At 34.8% G+C, this 21,779-nt stretch overlaps 3 protein-coding genes and 1 pseudogene across 5 annotated transcripts; 2 read left to right on the top strand and 2 right to left on the bottom strand.

Moving 5' to 3' along the window:
- The first annotated feature begins 7,201 nt into the window (after positions 1-7,201).
- On the top strand, positions 7,202-9,722 carry LOC104779242 (9-cis-epoxycarotenoid dioxygenase NCED3, chloroplastic). The gene has a single exon (XM_010503612.3). It carries the CDS (start codon positions 7,560-7,562, stop codon positions 9,357-9,359), a length of 1,800 nt encoding a protein of 599 aa, XP_010501914.1. The 5' UTR covers positions 7,202-7,559; the 3' UTR covers positions 9,360-9,722.
- Positions 9,723-17,153: 7,431 nt separating this feature from the next.
- Positions 17,154-17,890, bottom strand: LOC104779236 (signal peptidase complex subunit 1 pseudogene; annotated as a pseudogene). Its single transcript, XR_015592024.1, has 2 exons — positions 17,770-17,890; positions 17,154-17,621 (listed from the first exon to the last, which is right to left on the bottom strand). The product of XR_015592024.1 is annotated as a signal peptidase complex subunit 1 pseudogene (transcript).
- A 5-nt stretch (positions 17,891-17,895) lies between these two features.
- Positions 17,896-18,644, top strand: LOC109133270 (uncharacterized). The gene is made up of 2 exons (XM_019246259.2): positions 17,896-18,273; positions 18,363-18,644. Exons 1-2 carry the CDS (start codon positions 18,112-18,114, stop codon positions 18,429-18,431), a joined length of 231 nt encoding a protein of 76 aa, XP_019101804.1. The 5' UTR covers positions 17,896-18,111; the 3' UTR covers positions 18,432-18,644.
- Positions 18,645-18,717: 73 nt separating this feature from the next.
- LOC104779214 (glycolate oxidase 1) lies at positions 18,718-21,466 on the bottom strand. 2 transcript variants are annotated; one of them, XM_010503590.3, is made up of 12 exons: positions 21,171-21,466; positions 20,891-21,041; positions 20,682-20,806; positions 20,527-20,573; positions 20,314-20,391; positions 20,107-20,231; positions 19,949-20,015; positions 19,759-19,821; positions 19,595-19,664; positions 19,404-19,504; positions 19,222-19,326; positions 18,718-19,132 (listed from the first exon to the last, which is right to left on the bottom strand). In XM_010503590.3, exons 2-12 carry the CDS (start codon positions 21,025-21,027, stop codon positions 18,935-18,937), a joined length of 1,116 nt encoding a protein of 371 aa, XP_010501892.1. In that variant the 5' UTR covers positions 21,028-21,041; positions 21,171-21,466; the 3' UTR covers positions 18,718-18,934. The 2 variants fall into 2 exon arrangements, with proteins under 2 accessions (XP_010501892.1, XP_087359439.1); XM_087503313.1 differs by having other exon boundaries at positions 20,887-21,041; positions 21,171-21,403.
- Between the last annotated feature and the right edge of the window lie 313 nt (positions 21,467-21,779).

The raw sequence follows: 21,779 nt of genomic DNA, 5'->3' as shown, positions 1-21,779 counted from the left end.
GAAACTATTGGTGTGTTCTAAGCCGAAAATAATTAATAAAAAAGGGAATAGTGAGTTTGGATCAAAATTTCTGGTCTTGAGTGAGAACTGATTTAACCCAGTTCTCATTTGTTTGTTGTAACGTGATTGGTCGAGATGTTTTGGCGAGAAAAAAAAATATTCATTTCTCCCATTCTCTTCGAAATCTAGTCTAGGGTTTTATCTTTCGCTCCCAAACGGCGAAAGCTTCGTTGTCACCATATTCGCCGTCGAAGGTTAGTTTTCCGGCAATTGAAACACCAAAATCGAGAGCTCTTCCATCTAGCAATCGATCTTTGCATAGCTTCTCCGACAAATCCGTTTTAATTCCCTTCTTTTGTCGATTGACATGTCCGGCGATTTGAAGGTGAAGTCGAAATCTTCTTGACGAGCCTTTGTCTCCTCGTCTCCTTTGTCGGGCAAATCTCCGGGGATATAGACAAGGTAGTTCCGTCAATTCCTCTTTCAGCCTTTGTTTCTTGGATGTTTCATCGATTTAGGGTTAATCTGAAATCTGTGAATTAGGTTTCGGTTTAGTATAGGGTTTGTCTCATCTGTCATAGGGTTTGTCTCATCCGTCAATTAGTGAGCTTCTCTATGATTGAATTCCGAGAGTTGTATTTTGAATTTGAAATCAACAATAACACTCATGAATTAAAATTGAATTTTCTTTGTTTCGGAGGCTTGCAGGTGAGGTTAACTAGCGCAAGTTAAATCAGATAACCATCAAGAAACATGTGTTTGCTCGAAAGTAAAAGGTAAGTCACAAGGTTGGTTTCCTGATTTGAGTAGTGTTGTGGTGTTGTGGTTTGTCCTGATTTTATTTGATTGAAATGGCTTGTTAATTGTTGTTTGATTGTGTAATGAGTTTCTCTGAGTTATTTTGTGGTCCAGCTCAAGGACCAAGTGATCCAGCTCAACGACCAAGTGATCCAGCTCACGGACCAAGTGCTCCAGCTAAAGTAAATTTGTTTCGGTTTCGGTTGTTGTTTGCTTCCGAATGGTGAACCCGTGATCGGTTTGCTTGGATTTTTGTTTAGGCTTGATTGTAAGCTTTGTTTGCTTCCGAATGGTATGTACCCGTGATGGTGAACCCGTGTTTACAATCTTTGGATTTTAGTTTTAAAGTCAAATTTTAGTATCACAAACATTGATGTTTTATTTCAATTGATCACTCTATATGAGAAGAGCACAAAGTTTTATTTCATCAAAAAACAAACATTTGCTTCTCCCAACAAAACACTTCCCATTTGCTTCTCTCACCAAAAAAAAATTTACCCCGAATGGGCAACATTTGTTAAATCCATCCCATAACCACAACATCCGAAACATCGTTTGTTTGCAGGACGTCAAGAGGGTGCACGAAAAGATGTTGAGTGTGCATTTGGAGTCCTGCAATCTAGATTCGCCATGATTAAAAATCCATCTCTTTTATTGTCAAAGGGTAAAATTGCATATATTATGAGAGCATGTTTCATACTCCTTAATATGATTGTCGAAGATGAACGAGATTCATACACACTCTATGACGAACAAGAATTCCAGCAAGAAGATGGAACCTGAATTACTCCGGATCTTACGTTTTCAGTAAATATGCCTTCAAATCTTGAGGGTTTAGGTGATTGCCATACAATAATTCGTGATAGACAAGCACATCACAAATTAAAGGAGGATTTGATAGATAATATATGGAATAAATTTGGACATTAAACTATGTATTCATTAAATAAAATGTTTTTTTTTTTAATTTTATTTACAATGTTTTTTGTTTTATAAAAATTTGGTTGTGTATTTTGAATTTTATATAACTATGCAATTTAAATGTTAATTTATAAGTTTTTATAATTGTAATATGTTTAGAAATATTATATTATTAAATTTTATGATTTTATACATGTTCTCCTAATAACTATTTTTTAACAAAAAATCTTAACTACTAATCTTACATTATTTTTACAATATTTATATTCTAAGAACACCCATTATAGTTTCCCTAATGCCCTTATATTGGATATAATTGGAGCACACAATTATTAATGTGACACATGTGACGTGAACGAGTCGACCTTTGACCCACCAAAAAATAGAAACCATGGAACCACGTCTAATCGTCTAGGGTTCTGACAATATTCCATTCTAAGGAGGATAAGATTTATATTTTTTCTTGTTCATAATAGGTTGAATTATTGGTAGTGACTGGTGAACAAAAACAAAATATTACAAGTTTTGAATTTTTATCAATCACATAAACTTTACCAAAAACTTTATTAAAAGCTTTACTGTCAGTTTTTTTGTACAGTTTTCACGTACAACTCTTTTTTACAACTTTGCACTATTCCGTAACAACTTACAACTTCAGCTTACAGCTTTTCTGTACAGTTTTGGCTACATTACCAATCAAAGCCATTATATACAGTTCGTTTTCTTTTCAGTACTCAGATTTCAGTTCCAAATGCTGTATTACTGATCCAATTCCAACCTCATGGCACTTGCAAAAAGTGTTAAAACACAGAGCACATATAGTGCTTATTCTTCTTAATTTGTCTACTGAAAAAAAATCTCGACATGTATAGAATGTAGCTCGCTTTACTACTAGACTACTAGTACAGTAGAATTTACCTTACGTACATGCATGCTGAAATATATTCTACCTCGATTTGAGTCAACTTAGAAATTTGTGCAAATTTTTGTTTATTAGCCTAAACAACATTTTTACAGTATCATATTGTTTGGTATACTTAAAAAATGGTTAGTTTATGGTACGAGAAACTTTAATGTTAAAAATCTCATAATCAATCATTCAAAATTACACATTTTTTAATATAAAATCATTCAAAATCAGACTTATTTGATTAATTTAACCTTTAAAAAAAGCATTCTTGTCCACCGATTAGATATATCACGGAATTAAGAACCTTAGTACCATCATAAGTAAAAAAAGCTACAATAGTTAACAGAAAATATTAAAGTACAATCAAATAACTTCATAATTTAATAGTGTTTTTAAAACAGAAATTTTGATTATTAAATATTGTTAGTTATAGAAAATCTTATACTATATCTTAATAGTAGTATACAATTATTGATGAGGTGTCTCGTGAGCCACGAGTTCGTCCGGTAAACACAAAATCTTCGCTACGTTTCCCGAAATCATGCTATGTATACGTATATACATAAAATACATAAGATGTCTGTATACGCATCGTGTGTACACACTACATATATTTAATAGATAAATCACTCAAATTATGAGTGAGGTGTTGATAAAACTGACGTGGCGATAACTTATGATATATTTCTTTGTATCTATATAAAACTAAAAAGAAAGGATGGTTAAGATCACAGGCATGATTGAAATTTCTATAGCCTAAGGATGATCGAATCAACCGTTATTTTTATATTCTATAGTATGCTATTATTATTCCTAATTTTAAAATTTCATCCTCCACTTTTCATGGGGGCTTTGATGGAGTCATTGATGACTCTAAACGGGACAAAAAATCCCACTTAGACTTGATTTTTTAGTTGAGTAATTAATTTTTAGTTACTTTTTTTCAAGCGACATGTATTGTATAGGCGGGTGTGTGGACTAACTTTTTAATGCATACTTATATTAGATTAGAAGTAATTAACCCGTGGTACTATTTAGCTAGGCATGATACTGGTCGTCGAGGAAACATAATCCTTCATACTGTATTCCATAAATTCTGATGTTAAAAAAGAGTCTCTACATTGCTCATTTTTATCTTACACAATTTTGTGTTGAGAGATTGGTACTTTTTGTGTGATTTTGATCCGATGGACCGCGTTTTACCATTATCTCTTTGACAATTTATTTAGGGAAATGCTACTTTGAATAATATGTAGAACATAATACTGATCCATATATGCATGATACTGGTCCATATATGCGTGTTTTCTTTGTAGTTATAGTAAAAAAAAAAAAAGATAACGAACCAAAAAAAAAACCAGTCACGTATCTGCATGAAACCTCAGATGATAATTTGACATTTCAAACTTTTATTACTTTATTACTCCTCTAAATTACACAGAGGAGATAACTTTATAATAGAAAAAAATATATCCATTCTCTTTTTTGAAGGTCATGTTTGTATTTGGCCGGTGCAAAACTTTATACTTGCATGCTCAATATTTTCTTACATGTTTAATACTTCATAAAACATGTCCTACTTAAAATTAGACTGGATAAACACATTTTTCATTGTGTTGTTAAATAGTATATATATAGATAAATAATAAGAAAACCATGAATATTAATTGTAATAATTCTTACGTTTAACTGAAACTTGTAATTACATGATTTATATTGGTCTTCCTCCAATGTCAGAACTCATATTCAAATTTGAGAGTGTGAGCGTGTGAATTTTAGATTTTTAAAATAATTAGGTAGGAAAGTCTTAAAATTAGGATGCGTAGACAATTGTTGTTAGAACACAAGATCGTTTGAAGTCCAAAAGGACTTATCGCTAAACCTAGTTGTCGAAGAAACGTGTATCAGCATTTAGAACGATTTTTAGGACATAATTATATATAAGTGGTTGCCTGACAAAGAATATATATAAGAGAACATGAATAAAAAGTTTATACCTAACTTTGACGGTTTAAGATAATAACTAATTAACCTATTACAAAAAAAATTTAAAGTAGTGCCAATGCTCTAATTAAGATTTGAATATGATTCGTTTCCTTATACTATCACTTTTATTATGTCATTTTGTTTGGTCGTATAAATCACATGGAGCGTATATATATGTGAGTTATTTATTTGCATTCATTTACGAGAATAAAACAAAACTATGAAAATTTGGATGGATCCACGAATAGTTAGTTTCGACTCTAAATTATTTAATAATATTTCACGTAAAGATGAAATTAAATATTATTCAGTTGTAAAACAGTAAACGGATACGTGTTTAAAATTTATCTTTTCCAAAGATTTTTTATGATTCAAATTTTTTTTTTCTGTTAAACAGTTAGATTTTTTATTTATTCAGAAAATGAAAGAAAGAAAAAAAAAGTAAAAGATGAAATGATATGAAAAAAAGGCGAAGATAAAAAGAGAAAACAGAAAAAAAATAAAGCAAAGCGTGATGGACAGAAGAAGTGAAAAAGAGAAGAATGCCACGTGTTATACGAAAGAACTCGGTTATGAGGCAAAACGCGGGCTAACTCTAAAACGTGTCCTCTTCACTAACGACGTACCAAACCAATTTGATTTCACTTCTCTAACCCAAACAAAAAAAAGCATTAAAAAGATAGACGACACAATGGTCCAATCACAGAATAGTGAAACAATATCGACCCAGATGTCCTTTTACTTATCTTTTTACGTGTTATTTGTTTCTATCTTATTATATCAGTTTTCTTTTTTATCGTTTTAAAAATGTCCAAGAACACCTATAATGCAAGATTTTGTTTGTTACACGAGGCCATATATATCATGATTATACAAAGTTGGTTTGGTGCAGGGACTCTTCCTTCTGATTCTTATATGCTTCTTTTGTATTAAACTATTAGTCGGGGTTTCTAGAAAAATAATACGTGAAGTGTGTCTCTTCGTTAAAAATACGCCAAGTTTAGAAAATAATACGTTTATCAAAAAAAAACATATAATACTCGCAAATTCAAGACTCTTCTAATTCTAGTAATTTCATGATATAAACAAGTATATATATGATAGACAGATAGAGTAAACAAGTTACTACGACTTCGTACTCAAGGTCGTCATAGACTGTGATTCTTAATACAAAATAATTAATAAACACTCTATTGTGCTTAGATCGTTTATGGATTTATCTTCTGTATCATACATTTAGATCTAACTGGTGACATAAAGAAAATTTTTTGAAGAAAATAAATATATCCAAAAGTACAGATGATTTAGAATATATTTCGGTAACTCTTTGTTGCCAACAAATATTTGGGTAAATTTATTTAAGCGTGTATGTAAGAATCTGATGACAAAGGTAAAAAACATAAATGCGAGAATCCCTGTTGAGTGTTGACCAAATAAAAAAGTTGTGGTCGAACATCTTTCTATAGATCTCGTCAAACTAAAATCCAAGTGACAAAAACATCATCACTTCAGACAATTCAAAGTTAAAAAATCTTAGAGAGCAAGTTTAAATGATGTAACACACCGACCGTTTTTTATAAATTGCGTGCGTATACTATTAGTGTTCTTTCAACGATTTTGTTCATTCCTATAAGTTAATGATTTTTGGGAACTAGGATAATAATAGACACTTAGTATTATTTAGTGGTTGATGTTTTGGTTTATTCGGGTATATATAGACTGAGGCACACGTTTTGCTAGTTTTATTACAGCTTTCCAAAAGTTTAAGACTTTGTAATTAGTTACAAAATGATAGTATCAGACTTAAGGTGTAGATGAGATCGCGAAGTATTTGGGTTATTGTGTCCGTATAGTTGATAGATATGTCAATTGTACACAAGAAAATACATCCAAAATTTATAACATAAATCTACTGTACGGACACAAACACTTGACTCAACAAATAAGCCAAATAACATTTCCAATACTTGTATTAATCTATTCTCTTAAATTTCAACAATACTACTAGACCATGACAGACGACACATGAAATATAACGTAAAGTCTGAAGATATTTTTTCATGTGGAGATGAATAGGCCAAGTTGGAGTTGGCAAACAAGAAGCTCTTGAGCCACGACATAAGCCAAGTTGATGATCGTACTTAATGAAACATCAAATTGACACTTAATGTGTGGTTTATATATTAGGGACCCTTTGTTTTTGTCTATAGCATCCTTTCTAAACACAAAAACGAAAGCCTAAAATGCATTTTACCGAATAATATATAAAAACTGCTAGATTGTGCATTCTTATCATATGTAGAAGAATTCCAAACCATTTTAGATTTTTTCTACACACTTTGTTTCATGTTACAACTTACACCAGTTAAAAAGAAAAAAACACCAATAAAAACAATGTCGTATATAGTGTCTTGAACCCTCGAACTCAACACAAGAGGATACGTTTTGTTACCAGATTAGAGATTTAAAGGACATATATATCTTCACGTTGCCAAAGATTGGAAGCTTTAGTTACCAAACTTAGAAACACAAGAAGCCACAAAAAAAAAAAGACAAAAGGGAGTTAAAAGAAGTGATGCATTTTGTCTTTTTTTTTTTTTTTTTTTTGTGTGCAAAAACATTTTGTCTATCTATGTGTGAAAGGTTTCAACTTTGAACCATAACATATATTTTTCTTCCCAAATACCCCTTTTTTTCATAAAACCTCCACTCACTCCATTCCCTATCTCTGTCACGGATCAACACGTGGCCACACTTACCCACCTCCCGGTTTATATAAACCCTCAACACTTCATCGCTCTCAAACCAACTCTCTCTTCTCTCTTCTCTTCTCTTCTCCCACTTAAACTATCATAAGAACAAAAAAAAACAGAGCTCTTTACAAACTCCAACTCTCACTTCAAGCACCAAAAAAAATACTGATTGAACATACTTGAAAAAAAAAATGGCTTCTTTAACGGCGACTGCGGCGGTTTCTGGGAGATGGGTTGGTGGCAATCATACTCAGTCCCCATTATCGTCTTCTCAAAGCTCCGACTTGAGTTATTGTAGCTCTTTACCCATGACCAGTCGTGTCACACGTAAGCTCAACGTTTCATCTGCGCTTCACACTCCTCCAGCTCTTCATTTCCCTAAGCAATCCTCAAACTCTCCCGCCATTGTTGTTAACCCCAAAGCCAAAGATTCCGACACTAAACAGATGAATCTGTTCCAGAGAGCGGCGGCTGCAGCGTTAGACGCCGCTGAGGGTTTCCTCGTTAGCCACGAGAGGCTACACCCGCTTCCTAAAACAGCTGATCCTAGTGTTCAGATCGCCGGAAATTTTGCTCCGGTGAATGAACAGCCCGTCCGGCGAAATCTTCCGGTCGTCGGAAAAATACCCGATTCCATTAAAGGAGTGTATGTGCGAAACGGAGCTAACCCACTTCACGAGCCGGTGACTGGTCACCACTTCTTCGACGGAGACGGTATGGTCCACGCCGTTAAATTCGAAGACGGTTCAGCTAGCTACGCTTGCCGGTTTACTCAAACAAACCGGTTTGTTCAGGAGCGTCAATTAGGTCGACCGGTTTTCCCCAAAGCCATCGGTGAGCTCCACGGCCACACCGGTATTGCCAGACTTATGTTATTCTACGCCAGAGCTGCAGCCGGTATAGTCGACCCGGCACACGGAACCGGCGTAGCCAACGCCGGTTTGGTCTATTTCAACGGCCGGTTATTAGCTATGTCGGAGGACGATTTGCCTTACCAAGTTCGGATCACTCCAACCGGTGATTTAAAAACCGTTGGTCGGTTCGATTTTGACGGACAGTTAGAATCCACAATGATTGCCCACCCGAAAGTCGACCCGGAATCCGGTGAACTCTTCGCTTTAAGCTACGACGTCGTTTCAAAGCCTTACCTGAAGTACTTCAGATTCTCGCCGGACGGAACTAAATCCCCGGACGTCGAGATCCAGCTTGACCAGCCGACGATGATGCACGACTTCGCGATTACAGAGAACTTCGTCGTGATACCGGACCAGCAAGTCGTTTTCAAGTTACCGGAGATGATCCGCGGTGGCTCTCCGGTGGTGTACGACAAGAACAAGGTGTCAAGATTCGGAATTTTAGACAAATACGCCGAGGATTCGTCGAAGATAAAGTGGATTGATGCTCCAGATTGCTTCTGCTTCCATCTTTGGAATGCTTGGGAAGAGCCAGAAACAGAGGAGGTCGTCGTGATCGGGTCTTGTATGACTCCACCGGACTCAATTTTCAACGAGTCCGACGAGAATCTCGAGAGTGTACTCTCTGAAATCCGTCTCAATCTCAGAACCGGCAAATCCACTCGTCGTCCGATCATCTCCGACGGAGATCAACAAGTCAACCTTGAAGCAGGGATGGTCAACAGAAACATGCTCGGCCGTAAAACCAAATACGCTTATTTGGCATTAGCCGAGCCTTGGCCTAAAGTATCCGGATTCGCTAAAGTTGATCTCACTACCGGAGAAGTCAAGAAACATCTATACGGTGATAACCGTTACGGCGGAGAGCCTCTGTTTCTCCCAGGAGAAGGAGGAGAAGAAGAGGACGAAGGACACATCCTCTGTTTCGTACACGACGAGAAGACATGGAAATCGGAGTTACAGATAGTTAACGCCGTTAGCTTGGAGGTCGAAGCAACAGTTAAACTTCCGTCAAGGGTTCCGTACGGGTTTCACGGTACATTCATCGGAGCTGATGACTTGGCTAAGCAGATGTGATGTGAGTTCTCTTATGTGTACATAGGACACGAATTTACATATACGTGGTGATGAAGAAGCTTCTAGAAGAAACAAAGAGAGAGCGATTATACCAGTGGGATGCTCTGCATATACGTCCCCGGAATCTGCTCCTCTGTTTTTTTTTTTTTTTTTTTTTTTGCTCTGTTTCTGTGTTTTGGGGTGCGGTTTGCTAGTTCCCTTTTTTTTTGGGGTCAATCTAGAAATCTGAAAGATTTTGAGGGACCAGCTTGTAGCTTTTGGGCTGTAGGGTAGCCTAGCCGTTCGAGCTCAGCTGGTTTCTGTTATTCTTTCACTTATTATTGTTCATCATTATGAGAAGTATATAAAAAAATATTAAACACAGATATGTTTTGTATATGTGCATGCAGTATATATATGGAACATTTTGTTTGATTTAAATACCCTTTCTGTTTATGATCTTATAATTTTTACTTTTTCTCCTCGAAACGTTTTCTGTTACTTGTGCCAATCACGGATAGATTTTATGAGTAAAAAAACTATTTTCTCAATGATTATAGAAGTTTAAATAATGGACCAATGAGAGTAAGACAAAGAATCAAGTAAACTTTTGTTCTAAAAGTCCAAAAGTTAATAACCAAATCACACGCCGTATAAGTTTTAGTTAGTCAATTTTTTTGGTATTTGCATGGAAGGAGAATCATCAAAAGTCAATTTCAGTCAATTTGGAAATAGAAACCAACGAGTGAAGTTAACCCACGTCAAAAAAGTTTTAAGTATGTAATTTGAATATGACTTATTGAAATTAACCCATTAAAATATTAAATAATAAATATTTAGTAAACGGTCATTGTCATTAACCTATCTTAAAGAACATTTTGTTATATTGGTAAGCAGAACCGTATACATTGGATATGTGAGTGGTGGGTGGTAACACAGTGGAGAGACCAATCAAAAATAGTGGAAATGTGACGAAATTAACGGCATTATACATTTATACCTATAAAATAAGTAATCACGCATTTGTTACTTTTTAAATAACATATTTCATTATTATATTTTTCTAAAATGCAACTCATAATCTGATAGGGTGATCTTTTATCGTTGGACGATTATAAATATGTATGCAACGCAAGCAAAGTCAACTGTCCGAAAGCGTGTTTGGGTGTTTTGAGATTAAGACATGTCCAAAGTAATCGGTTTGCAATGATGAACATTATTATTTGTTCTCATTTATCAACTTTCATTAGGGAAGTTTTACATATAATGGTTCAATTAGGGAAGAATAACCTTAGGTTGTACTCTATGCCCAACAGTTCGCATAGACTTGGACTTCAAACTTAAATGTTATGTACACGTTAATCGTCGTATTGATCTATCTAGATAAAATTTTAACTTTAGTCTTGCGGGTAGCCAAGAAATTAACGACTATATATACTAATTTAAGCACAACCCTCGTATGCACAAAACAACCTTTAATTTACTCTACTCTTACTAAGTATGGGTCGAAATATTATGGAATGAAATCTCAAAATTTTGTGGTTACGTACAAACAATTAATTAGTTTGTATACGTGTGTGTATTTGCATTAGTGTATATAATATTATATGATTAGGATAAGAGGAACTTAGTTGATTGGGTAATGGTGAGCAAAAGAAGCATAAACTGAACATTGCATTAGTTAATGCACATTAGTTCACTTTCACATTTAACGAAAATATCTCAAGACACCAAAAAGTGTTAAAACAGAGGTCATACATGGTTTCGAAAGATGTCAAAAAGAAATATTAATTTTTGGCCAACTAGGAGATATCTTCTTCATATGATGGATTTTTAAGCTTTGTTTGTTTGTTCACTCTTCCAATATTATAGAAACACCGACTAATAGTTAATATTCTTGTTTGTGTTCACCAAAAAAAAAAAATATTCTTGTTTGTTGGGATATATAATTATAGAGTATACGTATCTGTGAGATATATATATATATATATACCACAGTATTTTTGTGTTTAGAAACTCCGGATATAAAAATTAACGTGATTAAACAAAAAATACCTTTATGATTAATTAAGACCAAAAAGCTTTTTAAAAAAATTTTCTAGACAAACAATTATTTATAAATATGAAGATATGATTTTTTTTTTTGTTCTACTATAACTAAATTATGAAAGGAAAATTACAATTCAAATTAAATAATATAGACATAAATCTCACCGACTTCAATTCTGTCAAGTGATCAAATTTATAGAAGTCTGGACGTGGGTCGAGTATATATTTGGTCAATGGAGCGAGTATTTTTTTTCAACTAGATATTAATTAGAATAATTTGTCGAGTATTTTAACTAGAATTTTAAATAATAGATATTCTACAAGGTCTCAAGCTAATTTGTAAGACTTGTTCCACCACTTCTCATATATAATTGTTAAAAAGGCGATTCAAACTACATGCATGTTTAAATGGCCAAAATATCTAACTTTTCAAAAGATTTCAATATTAATATTAATATGTATGAAAGTTTATGGTAATAAATTAATAATATCTGAAGAATTTGAAAGATTGTCAAAGAACAAATAACAGTTGTTAAAGTTCATTGGGTGAAAATTTATTGGATACGACGAAATAGTGATTCATATGGTGGGTTGCATGGGAAAAATTTATTGTAAACAATACTTGGACAGTTAACTACGGCCATCCACGTTTCAGATTTTTAAAGTAATAAACTAAAGAAATAGGTGACTGCTGAGGGAATATATTGAAGCAACCAATTAGATATTCACTATTTACCCAATATAGAAGGTGACTTTTCTTCCAACTAATCTTAAGCCTAACAACTTTCCTTTAGTGGAAGGTTGGCACTATTCTTTCTGTTTATATATTAGCAGTTACTACTTACTCTTACTCAATATAGACCGCAAAATCCGGCAATGTGATTCGGAAAACTAATATGTCCAAATGTGATATCTTGTTTTTTCTTATATAAATAGATATTTTATTATGAATTTTTATATTTAAAAGGTTCTTCTTAGCTAACAAGAATATATGCGGTTGGTTTTGTAAGCTTCACATGTAGCAGCTGTGTGCTCGAATACTTTTTCTACAATTGTAGACTTTTATAACATGTGTGTCAGTGTGTGCCAAAGTCTACAATAGTGATGGTCCAATCTAAAATAACAGGAAATGTTTAAGACTTAGTTCCAATTAATCAAAGAGAAACTAGTATTTCTAACTCTAGTCGAGAAAGAAAATATACAGATCTAAGCTTAAACATCCTATATATTAAGATTCTCCACCTAATATATCCCGTCCTCAAGAACACTAACACTACTCAAATCTAGAGAACATGATACTTAAGAACACTAATCCAGAAAATATTGAAACAAGCATGATTAAATAGATAGAGATGAGATAAACAACTTTATAGAATAAATCAAATGCTAAAAGAAAAGATTAAGAGGAATCTTGTTTACAAACTCAGAAAATGTTTTGGTGACTACTCATAAACACTAGGATAAAAGATATGTCCCTTGGAACGTCTTCTTCTCCAGCTGAGGACTCGACGGCGGTCGGTCGAGTGGGACGGGTCGAGTGGAGGAGAGGCGACTCGAGCTGGATTGAGTGGTAACGGCGTGACTCGAGGCGCTTGGCTTTCATTCCTGGAGGTAATGCTGGAGTCGTATGTCTGACGTTTCCTAAATACCTGAAATGCTCCAATATGCACAATGCAATGCAGAACTATCTAATTATGCATTCTATGTAAAAGAGACTAACGATGATGCAAAATAATGAATTGAGAAATATATGATAAGAAGAGACAAAATATAGACATATCAATCATATATATATAATGAAAACATTTGTTACACTGAACGAAAATTATGCAAACAATTCTTATTGGAATGAAAATGACGACGAAACACCAAATGTTTAACGGATTTTTTTACTAAACGGAAAACAAAGCTCAACACGTTAAAAAAAAAATTAGTTTTTCGTAATCACGATATTTTTTTAATCTATGCAGTTTACTGGATAAAACGATGATGAGTATGGATGAATTAACGTACTTCCTTTTGACAAGAATTAACTTACGTCAAATATATTACATAAACATAGTATAATGTTTTAATTTATGTTTGATGTAAAAATTCAGATTTCAATTTATATATATATATCTATATTTAATTTATGTTTTAATTTATGTTTAAACAATATATGTCGTGTATATATATATATATATAGCTCTTTTGCTTATGGTTTGAAGTTTTAAATATGGCATTTATAATTATGGTCAGATAATCAATAAAGCATCAAATCATTAGTTCAAAGAAATGTCGAAGGATATTCTTATTCTCTTTGACAATATATGTCGTATAGTTAAATGCACATATGTGTGGGTATAAGAAAACAATATAATGTTGACAAAAAAAAAAAAAAACAATATAGTATTTTTATAGTTGAACTAGGCCTAGGCGACGTGGCAAATGGCAGCAATGTTTAGTTATGAACTTCCATCGAACCAAAACGACCGAATGCTAAAGCATAGTATATTGAAATGTCCAAATATAATAATTTAGTATCTACTATCTAGTGACAAGAAATTTTGAGGGGACCCCTATGCTTTCAACTATTTGAGTTTAAATAATTAAAGTGGGTACAGTACAGCGTTCTAGTAAGCTATTATTCATTGAACATTTTACATGTGTTACTATATCGGGAAGTCGACACAAAAAGATGGTTCGTTGAAGGGATGTATGCACACACATATCTGTATACGTGTTTATACTTTATACTTTATAAAATCGAACTATATTATATATAGAGTGTATATATATATATATATATATGGATCAAGATATAAATGATAATATTAAGATTTTAATAATCAATATATATAGAGGTTATTTATTTTTGTTTTATTATTGTTTTTCAACTAACTCTTGTATTTCCAAAATATAGTCAATACATAAGAGTATTAATAGTAACCCTAACTAAATAGTCTAAACTTGTCGATTTTAACGAACAGCTTGTGTCCCCTTATTCTCAAATATATATTTCCTATCTATATCTGAATGTATTTATCAACTATCAGTCTATCAGTGATAGACTATCACCAATATATCTATAGTAAGACTTCGTCAATTTCTAACTCCTTTAAACTCGGAAGTCTAATAGAGAGTATTGCAAAACCGAATTATTTATGTATTTTATTATTACTCCAATCGTTATTGATCAAAGTAAGAACAATAAAATATGAGAAAGAAAGAGAGAATTACTCTATCTTGACTGGGGCACGTGTTCATAGCTCATACATTGAAGCATGAAATCGTTGTTGTGGATTAAAAAGGCGCCAAAGCGATGTATGATTATTGCAACAAATATAATATAAAATTTGAAAATTCATTGTAACTTTTAAAATATGAAGAATTGGATGGGGAGAGTGACGAACAAGATGATGTATACCACTATAATCGTGCCTCATATATTTATACAAAAGATATAAAAAACGCCAATAATGCACGCCACATTTCTTATACTTCCAAAACTTTAGCAAATATTATATATGTATATAGACACAATATCCTAACTTACTAGTAACGACCATATATATACAGTCTCATCTCTCATCATCGATATCTAATAATTATAGATTCGAATTTTACTTGGATAGCATCCTTCTTGATAAACTAATCGATCAATTCGAATGAATATTTTTGACGTTGAATATATATGGATTAATTTATTTAAATATACTGTAAAGCTCCCCAGAAAGAAACCAACAGCATTAAACAGCTGGGAGGGATTTGTGTTGTGTGGAGGTCGACCTTTCAGCGTTAAGATAGGCCACTCATGTTTTCGATACATGAATATGATGTTATTAAATACTAATATTAATGTACTAGTAGTATTTATTTATTCCATATATAGTACAATCTTTTTCTTCTTTTGACGGAATATATAGTACTTCTTTGTAAGTTTTCTTTCTTTTCATTATATGTTAGAATATCGATCATATATCCCACTCATAACATCCGTCATAATCTTTCAATGTTCACGTGAATATTACACACTCACTGATTAGGATGTTACCCATTATCCTTTTTTATTTTTAATGTAGCTGCTAGCATGCTACATATAACGATATGAGTTTAGTTTGTGTACATCCGATAAACTGATATGATTTGATACGAAACAAACTATATAACCGTACGTGCCAAAATTCCAATTTGAATGAAACCATGCAAAAAGGAAACGAAAAATAGTAAGTTAAGGAGATATATATTTGATCAAAATCAGAATATAACTAAAAACTGTACCATAATCCGTATTAATTTCTTTCAGATATTATAAATTAAAAATCTATTAAACGGAACAATATTATTGTCATAACGCCGGACTAAACACCTCTACAAAACCTATCTTTAGTAGCGATGATTTTAATGACTGGGTGTACTAAGATACCTTCCATAGAAAAACACGTCTCAAATTTTCTATGGAAACACGTCTCAAAGTTGCAGAGTCGATCATTGCAATTAGGGAGGTGACTAACTAAGTAACTAACTAACATACTCTGATCTCTCTTCGAAGCCACTGAGCTATAATTGGCACAAACAATGTAAGGATAACTTTGAATATCCAGGTACATGATATATATATATATATATATATGTCTTCAAAAAATTTCGCAAGTTATTATATATATTATTACAATAAAATATTAATCAGTGTCCGTATCTTGCAATATCGCGACAAAGAAAAACCTGTCTGGACGCAAGCCACCATGGACCAGCCTTGAGATGATGATATGAAAAACTTAGCACATGACTGAAAGCCACAAAATGGATAAAGTAGACCAATTCTCATTATCTTTTTTTCTTTCTTTTATCTTTTTGGAACTTAACGTAATTCATCGATTTGCTTTTCATCATCGTCATATTCCCTGAAAGGGGATAAAATGTCATAATCAGCCACGCGCAGAAACCTCTGGACGTATTAGAGGTTTCGAAGGCCAGAGATGGTCACAACCACGTGACCGTCAACGTAACGTAATACAAACCCAGTCTCATAGGGCACCCTCACTGATTACGAAGAAGAAGAACAACAAATTTTCTTTCTTAACATTCTCTCATCTCTTTAACGACATGAAAACGATGCCTTCTTATATGACCCACTTGGAGGTTGAAACCGGGTTGGAAAATTCTGATAAGGTCAATAGAAGAAAGAGAGAATTTTGAAAGGCTGCCAAATCTATCCGGCGGCCGACATACTAAGACTGCAACTTCTGATAAGGACTGTTGGTGTTGGGTTTCTTACTCAACCCAGCCAGTGAAATAGCCCATGGCAATAATTCGATTTACGCAATGTTGACATTTCAGCTCACACAATTCCATCTAGGGCCCGATCCTTTAAAAAAAAACGCTAATACGAAAATCCAAGTGCGGATCTTGCATCAACAAGGATCAGCACAAATAAATGTACGCTAGTCAAAACAATAATGCTGCTAAATCTAAGTGAAGAATCATGTGATCAACTAGTGCAACACAGGGAAACATGACGCATCATCCTTACAAGTGAAAAAACTACTCAGCTTCAACCTATACCAGGTTGCAAACTTCAGATGCAACTGCTGAAGGACGGGAAACGTTTCAGCTTCAGATATAACTTAAAAATATCAAGAGCCACGACACAGCCCTGCAACTGATCTTAGAAAGAGTTTCAACTTTCAACATTCCACAACAACGCTTAAGAAGAAAGACATATATAGCTATACTTAATCCCTACTTGAACACCTTATCTAGCCGGAATCCTTAGCAAAATAATGAACATAGAAAGATTAACATATCTTTGATCACCAAAGGTTTGCGATTTAGAATAGCTCATCTCATCACATTAAAAAGGGTCTATCAAGGTAAAAGATTGAGAATTCAGAGACCAAAGACATATGAAACAATCTTGAACTCCAAAACAGAGAAGCTCAAAGAATCAAACCTAACAATGTTTACTATTTCTCTTCTTCCAAGACTCGGTCGTCAGTTCAGGTTTAGGATACTTCTCTGCTTCAATTGGATCTAACCACTTGAGGGGATGAAGATTGAAAAAAGACCAATTAGGGGCAGTGGACATAGCTGTAAAAAGCACAACTCCAGCATAGATCATCATCATTGTCCCAAACGAAGACGTTACATATCCAGCAATGAAAGCAACACCACCAAAGGCTATGAGCAGAATTTTCATAAGCTCTTCCGCTAGTTTTTGCCCTTTCCAATCCATTTCTCTACTTCAAAATCCTAAATTGAATTTTTACAGAGCATAATCAAACCCATTAAGGAAAAAAAAAAACTGATTTTTGAGTCTAAAGGTTCTTAATTTTGTCTATAAAGAACACTAATTTCGAGCTTAAACCTGATTTTTAACCTAATTATCCAGAATTCGTACCTGGAAGCCGGATTCAAGAGCGAAACTCGGTGATCTGATGCTTCTGAATCTCTTTAGGAAGACGAAGCACGTTCCCCAGAAACGTGCCGTCTTTGTTATAACACGGTGAACAACTTGTCGTTTTTTTTTTATCCTCTCTTGTGGGCTTTGATTATATTAAGCCTTTTTAAAATAACGGCCCATATTATCGTAAGTTGCAAAAAGGCTTTTTGTGAATTAAATAAGCAAACATTTACTTTATTCGTCGACGGATAACAAAATCGCCGGTAAGATTAGAGAGAGAGCAAACGAGAAGCGACGGTGGTGTTGATCAAAAGCCGGCGGAAGGAATTTAAATCGAAGATGATCGGCCGACGTGCTGGAACGAATCGAGTCGGTATGAGGAGAGACGAATCTCTGATGACTCGGTTTGTTGACTCAGTATTCTATTTCTTCCGATTGGCTGAGTTTGAGATCCTCTTTGTGCTCTTCATCCTTATAACCTACGTCATCTTCAAAGATCTGGTAAACTTCTTTGCTAATTCCTTTTGTAGAAAACTCAATTTTGTCTCCAGTTCGTATTTTTCTCATGTTGAATTTGCGTCTTTTTGCAGACGGCGAGGCCTGAGTACAATCGGATTCTTGTGGAGAAACCTGGTGGATCTGACATCTGGCCGTTCTAAATTGAAAATTAGAATTTTGTTTTTTTATGAATGGTTAGTTCTCGGTCTCTGACTTGAGCACAACTCATGAATCTGTAGGACGTGTGTGCTTTGTATACGGCTATGAACGCTTATCTTTATCTTCTGTTGTACATGTCAGTTTGTCCAAATAGGGTCAATGTAATCCTCCGTTGCTTTTGTTTTGATTAATAAAGAGTTCGGTTGCAGTCACTATACTCACTGTGTTCATTGCTATGTCCTCTTGTGGAATCACTGTAAACTTATATATTGAACTTAGAAAGAAGAATGGAATGAAGATTGAAGATTGAAGAAAATAAGTAGCGAAATAGCATTACAGAATCTCTAGGCTTGGTTTTGTGTATATGATAGATAGAGGGAGAAACAAGTCTTGAGATAAGTAGCAGAGTAGAAAGCCAAGTGACTTCATCAGAGTATGAATAAGTTTAGCCATTATATGTTCTGTGTTGCTGCTGTTCCTCTGCGATTTTGTTGTTGTATTCTCTTTATAACCTTGCCAAAGGACGTGGACTGTCACGTGGAGTGTCCCATTCGGTGGTAATGTGGTTACGGGAGATTTCCTTTAGAGACCGGCATCCACTCAGGGCCATGGTCAGCTCGAACTCATCACGTAGCATTTGAAGCACCTTTCTAACTCCAGCTTCTCCTTCAGCAGCCAATGAGAATACCACTGGTCTTCCAATCTGAGATTGAGAAGGCATCATAATAATAATGTGTTATCACTGTCATTCGTTTCAGTCAGCTTTCTGATAAATGGACATATGATGCTTACGAATATTCCGGAGGCACCAAGTGCAAGTGCCTTGAAGACATCTGTGCCACGTCGAACACCACCATCCAAGAAGACTGGAATTCTTCCTTGTGTTGCTTTGACAACCTGAACAGAGCTGAAATTGTTGGACACAAAACACTTGTTGCAACCAAAATTGATATTTGTAGTCGAGAATGAACTACCTCTTCCAGGGCTGAGATTGTTGCTGGGACATAGTCAAGCTGGCGAGCTCCATGGTTTGACACAATGATCCCAGCTGCACCAGCTTGAACCGCTATCCTCGCTGCAGGAGGATAGTTACAGATGATTTGGTGAGGTATTTTTATTAAACTTTAAAGTGAAGCAGACATTTGTTTGTCAGATGGTAACTCACCATCTTCTCCTGTAAGAACACCCTTGACCAGAATCGGCAATTTGGTGATTGTCTGGAGCCATTGAACGTCCTGTTCGTGAAGTGAGAGCAGTCAAGAAATCAAGTTTCTGTTCTAAGTTTTAAAAACTCTGTTTGCTGTTTATCTTTTAAACTACTCTGTTTACCTTCCAGCTCAAGGTACGGTCAATTTGACCAGCAACATATGAAGCCAAGCCAGAGTCAGCGGCCTGCAGGTGGAAACATATCTAGCTCAGGAACTCTCAAGAAAGATAAACATAACAACTCTGAGTTAAGAATGCTTTCTAAGAATCGTATTTAGGCTATAGAGCTGGATAGTATCTGATGAATGCTAACCTCGTCCATCTTTCCGAGGTCAAGACCCTCAAAGTTCTTCAATGTCAGGTTAGGAGGCAAAGTGAATCTGCAGCAGAAGAATGTTATGCTTTCGAGCTATGTGTTCACATATTAAAATCCAGTAGACTCTCGTCATATTTCAAGTGACTTGGATTTACCTGTTCTTGATATCAGACTCTCTGCGGCCTAGCCTTGGGGTGTCCACAGTGAGAGCAATGGCTTTGAATCCAGCCCTCTCAGCTCTTCTCACTAACTGCTCGACCACATTCCTATTCTTGTATACCTGCTCAACGATCGAAACGTGTGAACCATCGAGTGTGACCGGGGTTTTCAGTATGAAACAACAAGTTATCGAGATGACTTACATAGAGCTGAAAGAATCGGATCCCTGGCCCTGTGGAAGCAACTTCTTCAACGCTGGAAGTAGCCCATGAAGATAGTGTCTGAAACATCATGGAAGAAAATAAGTCAAACCAGAGACATGGGAATGCATGGGTCGTGGATTTACAATCTCCAAACACCGAAAAGGTTAAGAATCTTGCTTTGGATAAAATATATCGTATGATATAATAACATACCATGATGGTTCCAGCTGCAGATGCAGCTCTAGCTGTAGCATATTCCCCTGCGTTAGTTTACAACAGAGTGGTTAGATCAACCTTAGTCTTTGTCTCTAGCTATACCAAAACAAGTTTTCACTCTGTAGTCTCTACATAACTCAATTTTTATTTACCATCAGGGTGAGCCATCTTTTGCATGGCTGTAGGAGCAACCATGATGGGCATCGAGATCTTGAACCCCAACACGGTGGTTGTCATATCAATCTTGCTCACATCAATCAAAATCCGAGGCCGAAAGCTAGTAAACAACCCAAGGTATGCATCAAATCTCTTGTAAAAATCAATAGCAAACAATAAAATATCATGTCATACGAAAACTCACAGGATCCTTGCGAAAGCGTTTCTGTTCTCTTGAAGGGTCCATTGGTCCTCTGCACCAGACGCATAGTAGTCGTAAACCATCTTAGGAAGCTTCTGCTTTGCGATGGCGTCATACTCGGTAACGTTTGTGATCTCCATTTTCGGAAGTTGGTCTGTCAAAAAGAGCAAAAACAAAGGCCTGAGTTAGCTAGTTATTGCGAAATTCAGACATAGAGTCATAGCTACGTGAGCGAGAACATGTCGATGAACTCTGTTTGGTCTAAAGAGAGAATCTCACGTACCTTGATTGGAATGGAGCTCTGTGAGAGAGATGAAGAGTGTGAGTGGTAAGCAAAGCTTGTTATATTATATTTGGTTAAATGTTTAATATTTTGTGATGAATTAATAATATTTTTTTTCTTTTTTTCGGTAACAGTTGAAATTGTTGGCAATGGAAAAAGATATAGTATGGATGAGAAGCTGGAGGTGAAGAATGGTTTGAGGGGGAGATAAGGACAAAGCAGATGGGATTGTGTGTGTCATATTTTCTTCCATATTATCGTTCTTATTTCTTAATCTCTCTCCACGAAAAATAAATAATTCGTAAGCCAATTGTTTTTCTTTCTTTATAATCCAAGAGTGAGCCAAATTCTATTGGGCTTTACAATGCGAGACAGAGCCCAAAACAGTCGTTGAAGAGAACAAAGAGAGGAGCTGAGGCGAATCTTCTTCAATGAGGTATAATTTGATTGTTATAAACCTCGACCTTTTCCTGGATCTGTGTTCATTACTAGCTATCGTAAGGTTTCTGGCAGCTGTTAGTATATGTAACAGATTGAATTGCGTGTGTGGGAGGTTTCTGAGCAATGTAAGATAGGACTATGCTAGTGTCTATCAGATTATAGAACAGC

Source organism: Camelina sativa, chromosome 1 (assembly GCF_030686135.1).
Source record: "Camelina sativa cultivar CO46 ecotype springtype chromosome 1, ASM3068613v1".
Classification (NCBI taxonomy): domain Eukaryota; kingdom Viridiplantae; phylum Streptophyta; class Magnoliopsida; order Brassicales; family Brassicaceae; genus Camelina; species Camelina sativa.
Note: the sequence above shows the minus strand (reverse complement) of the source record. Positions and strands in the feature narration are given on the sequence as shown.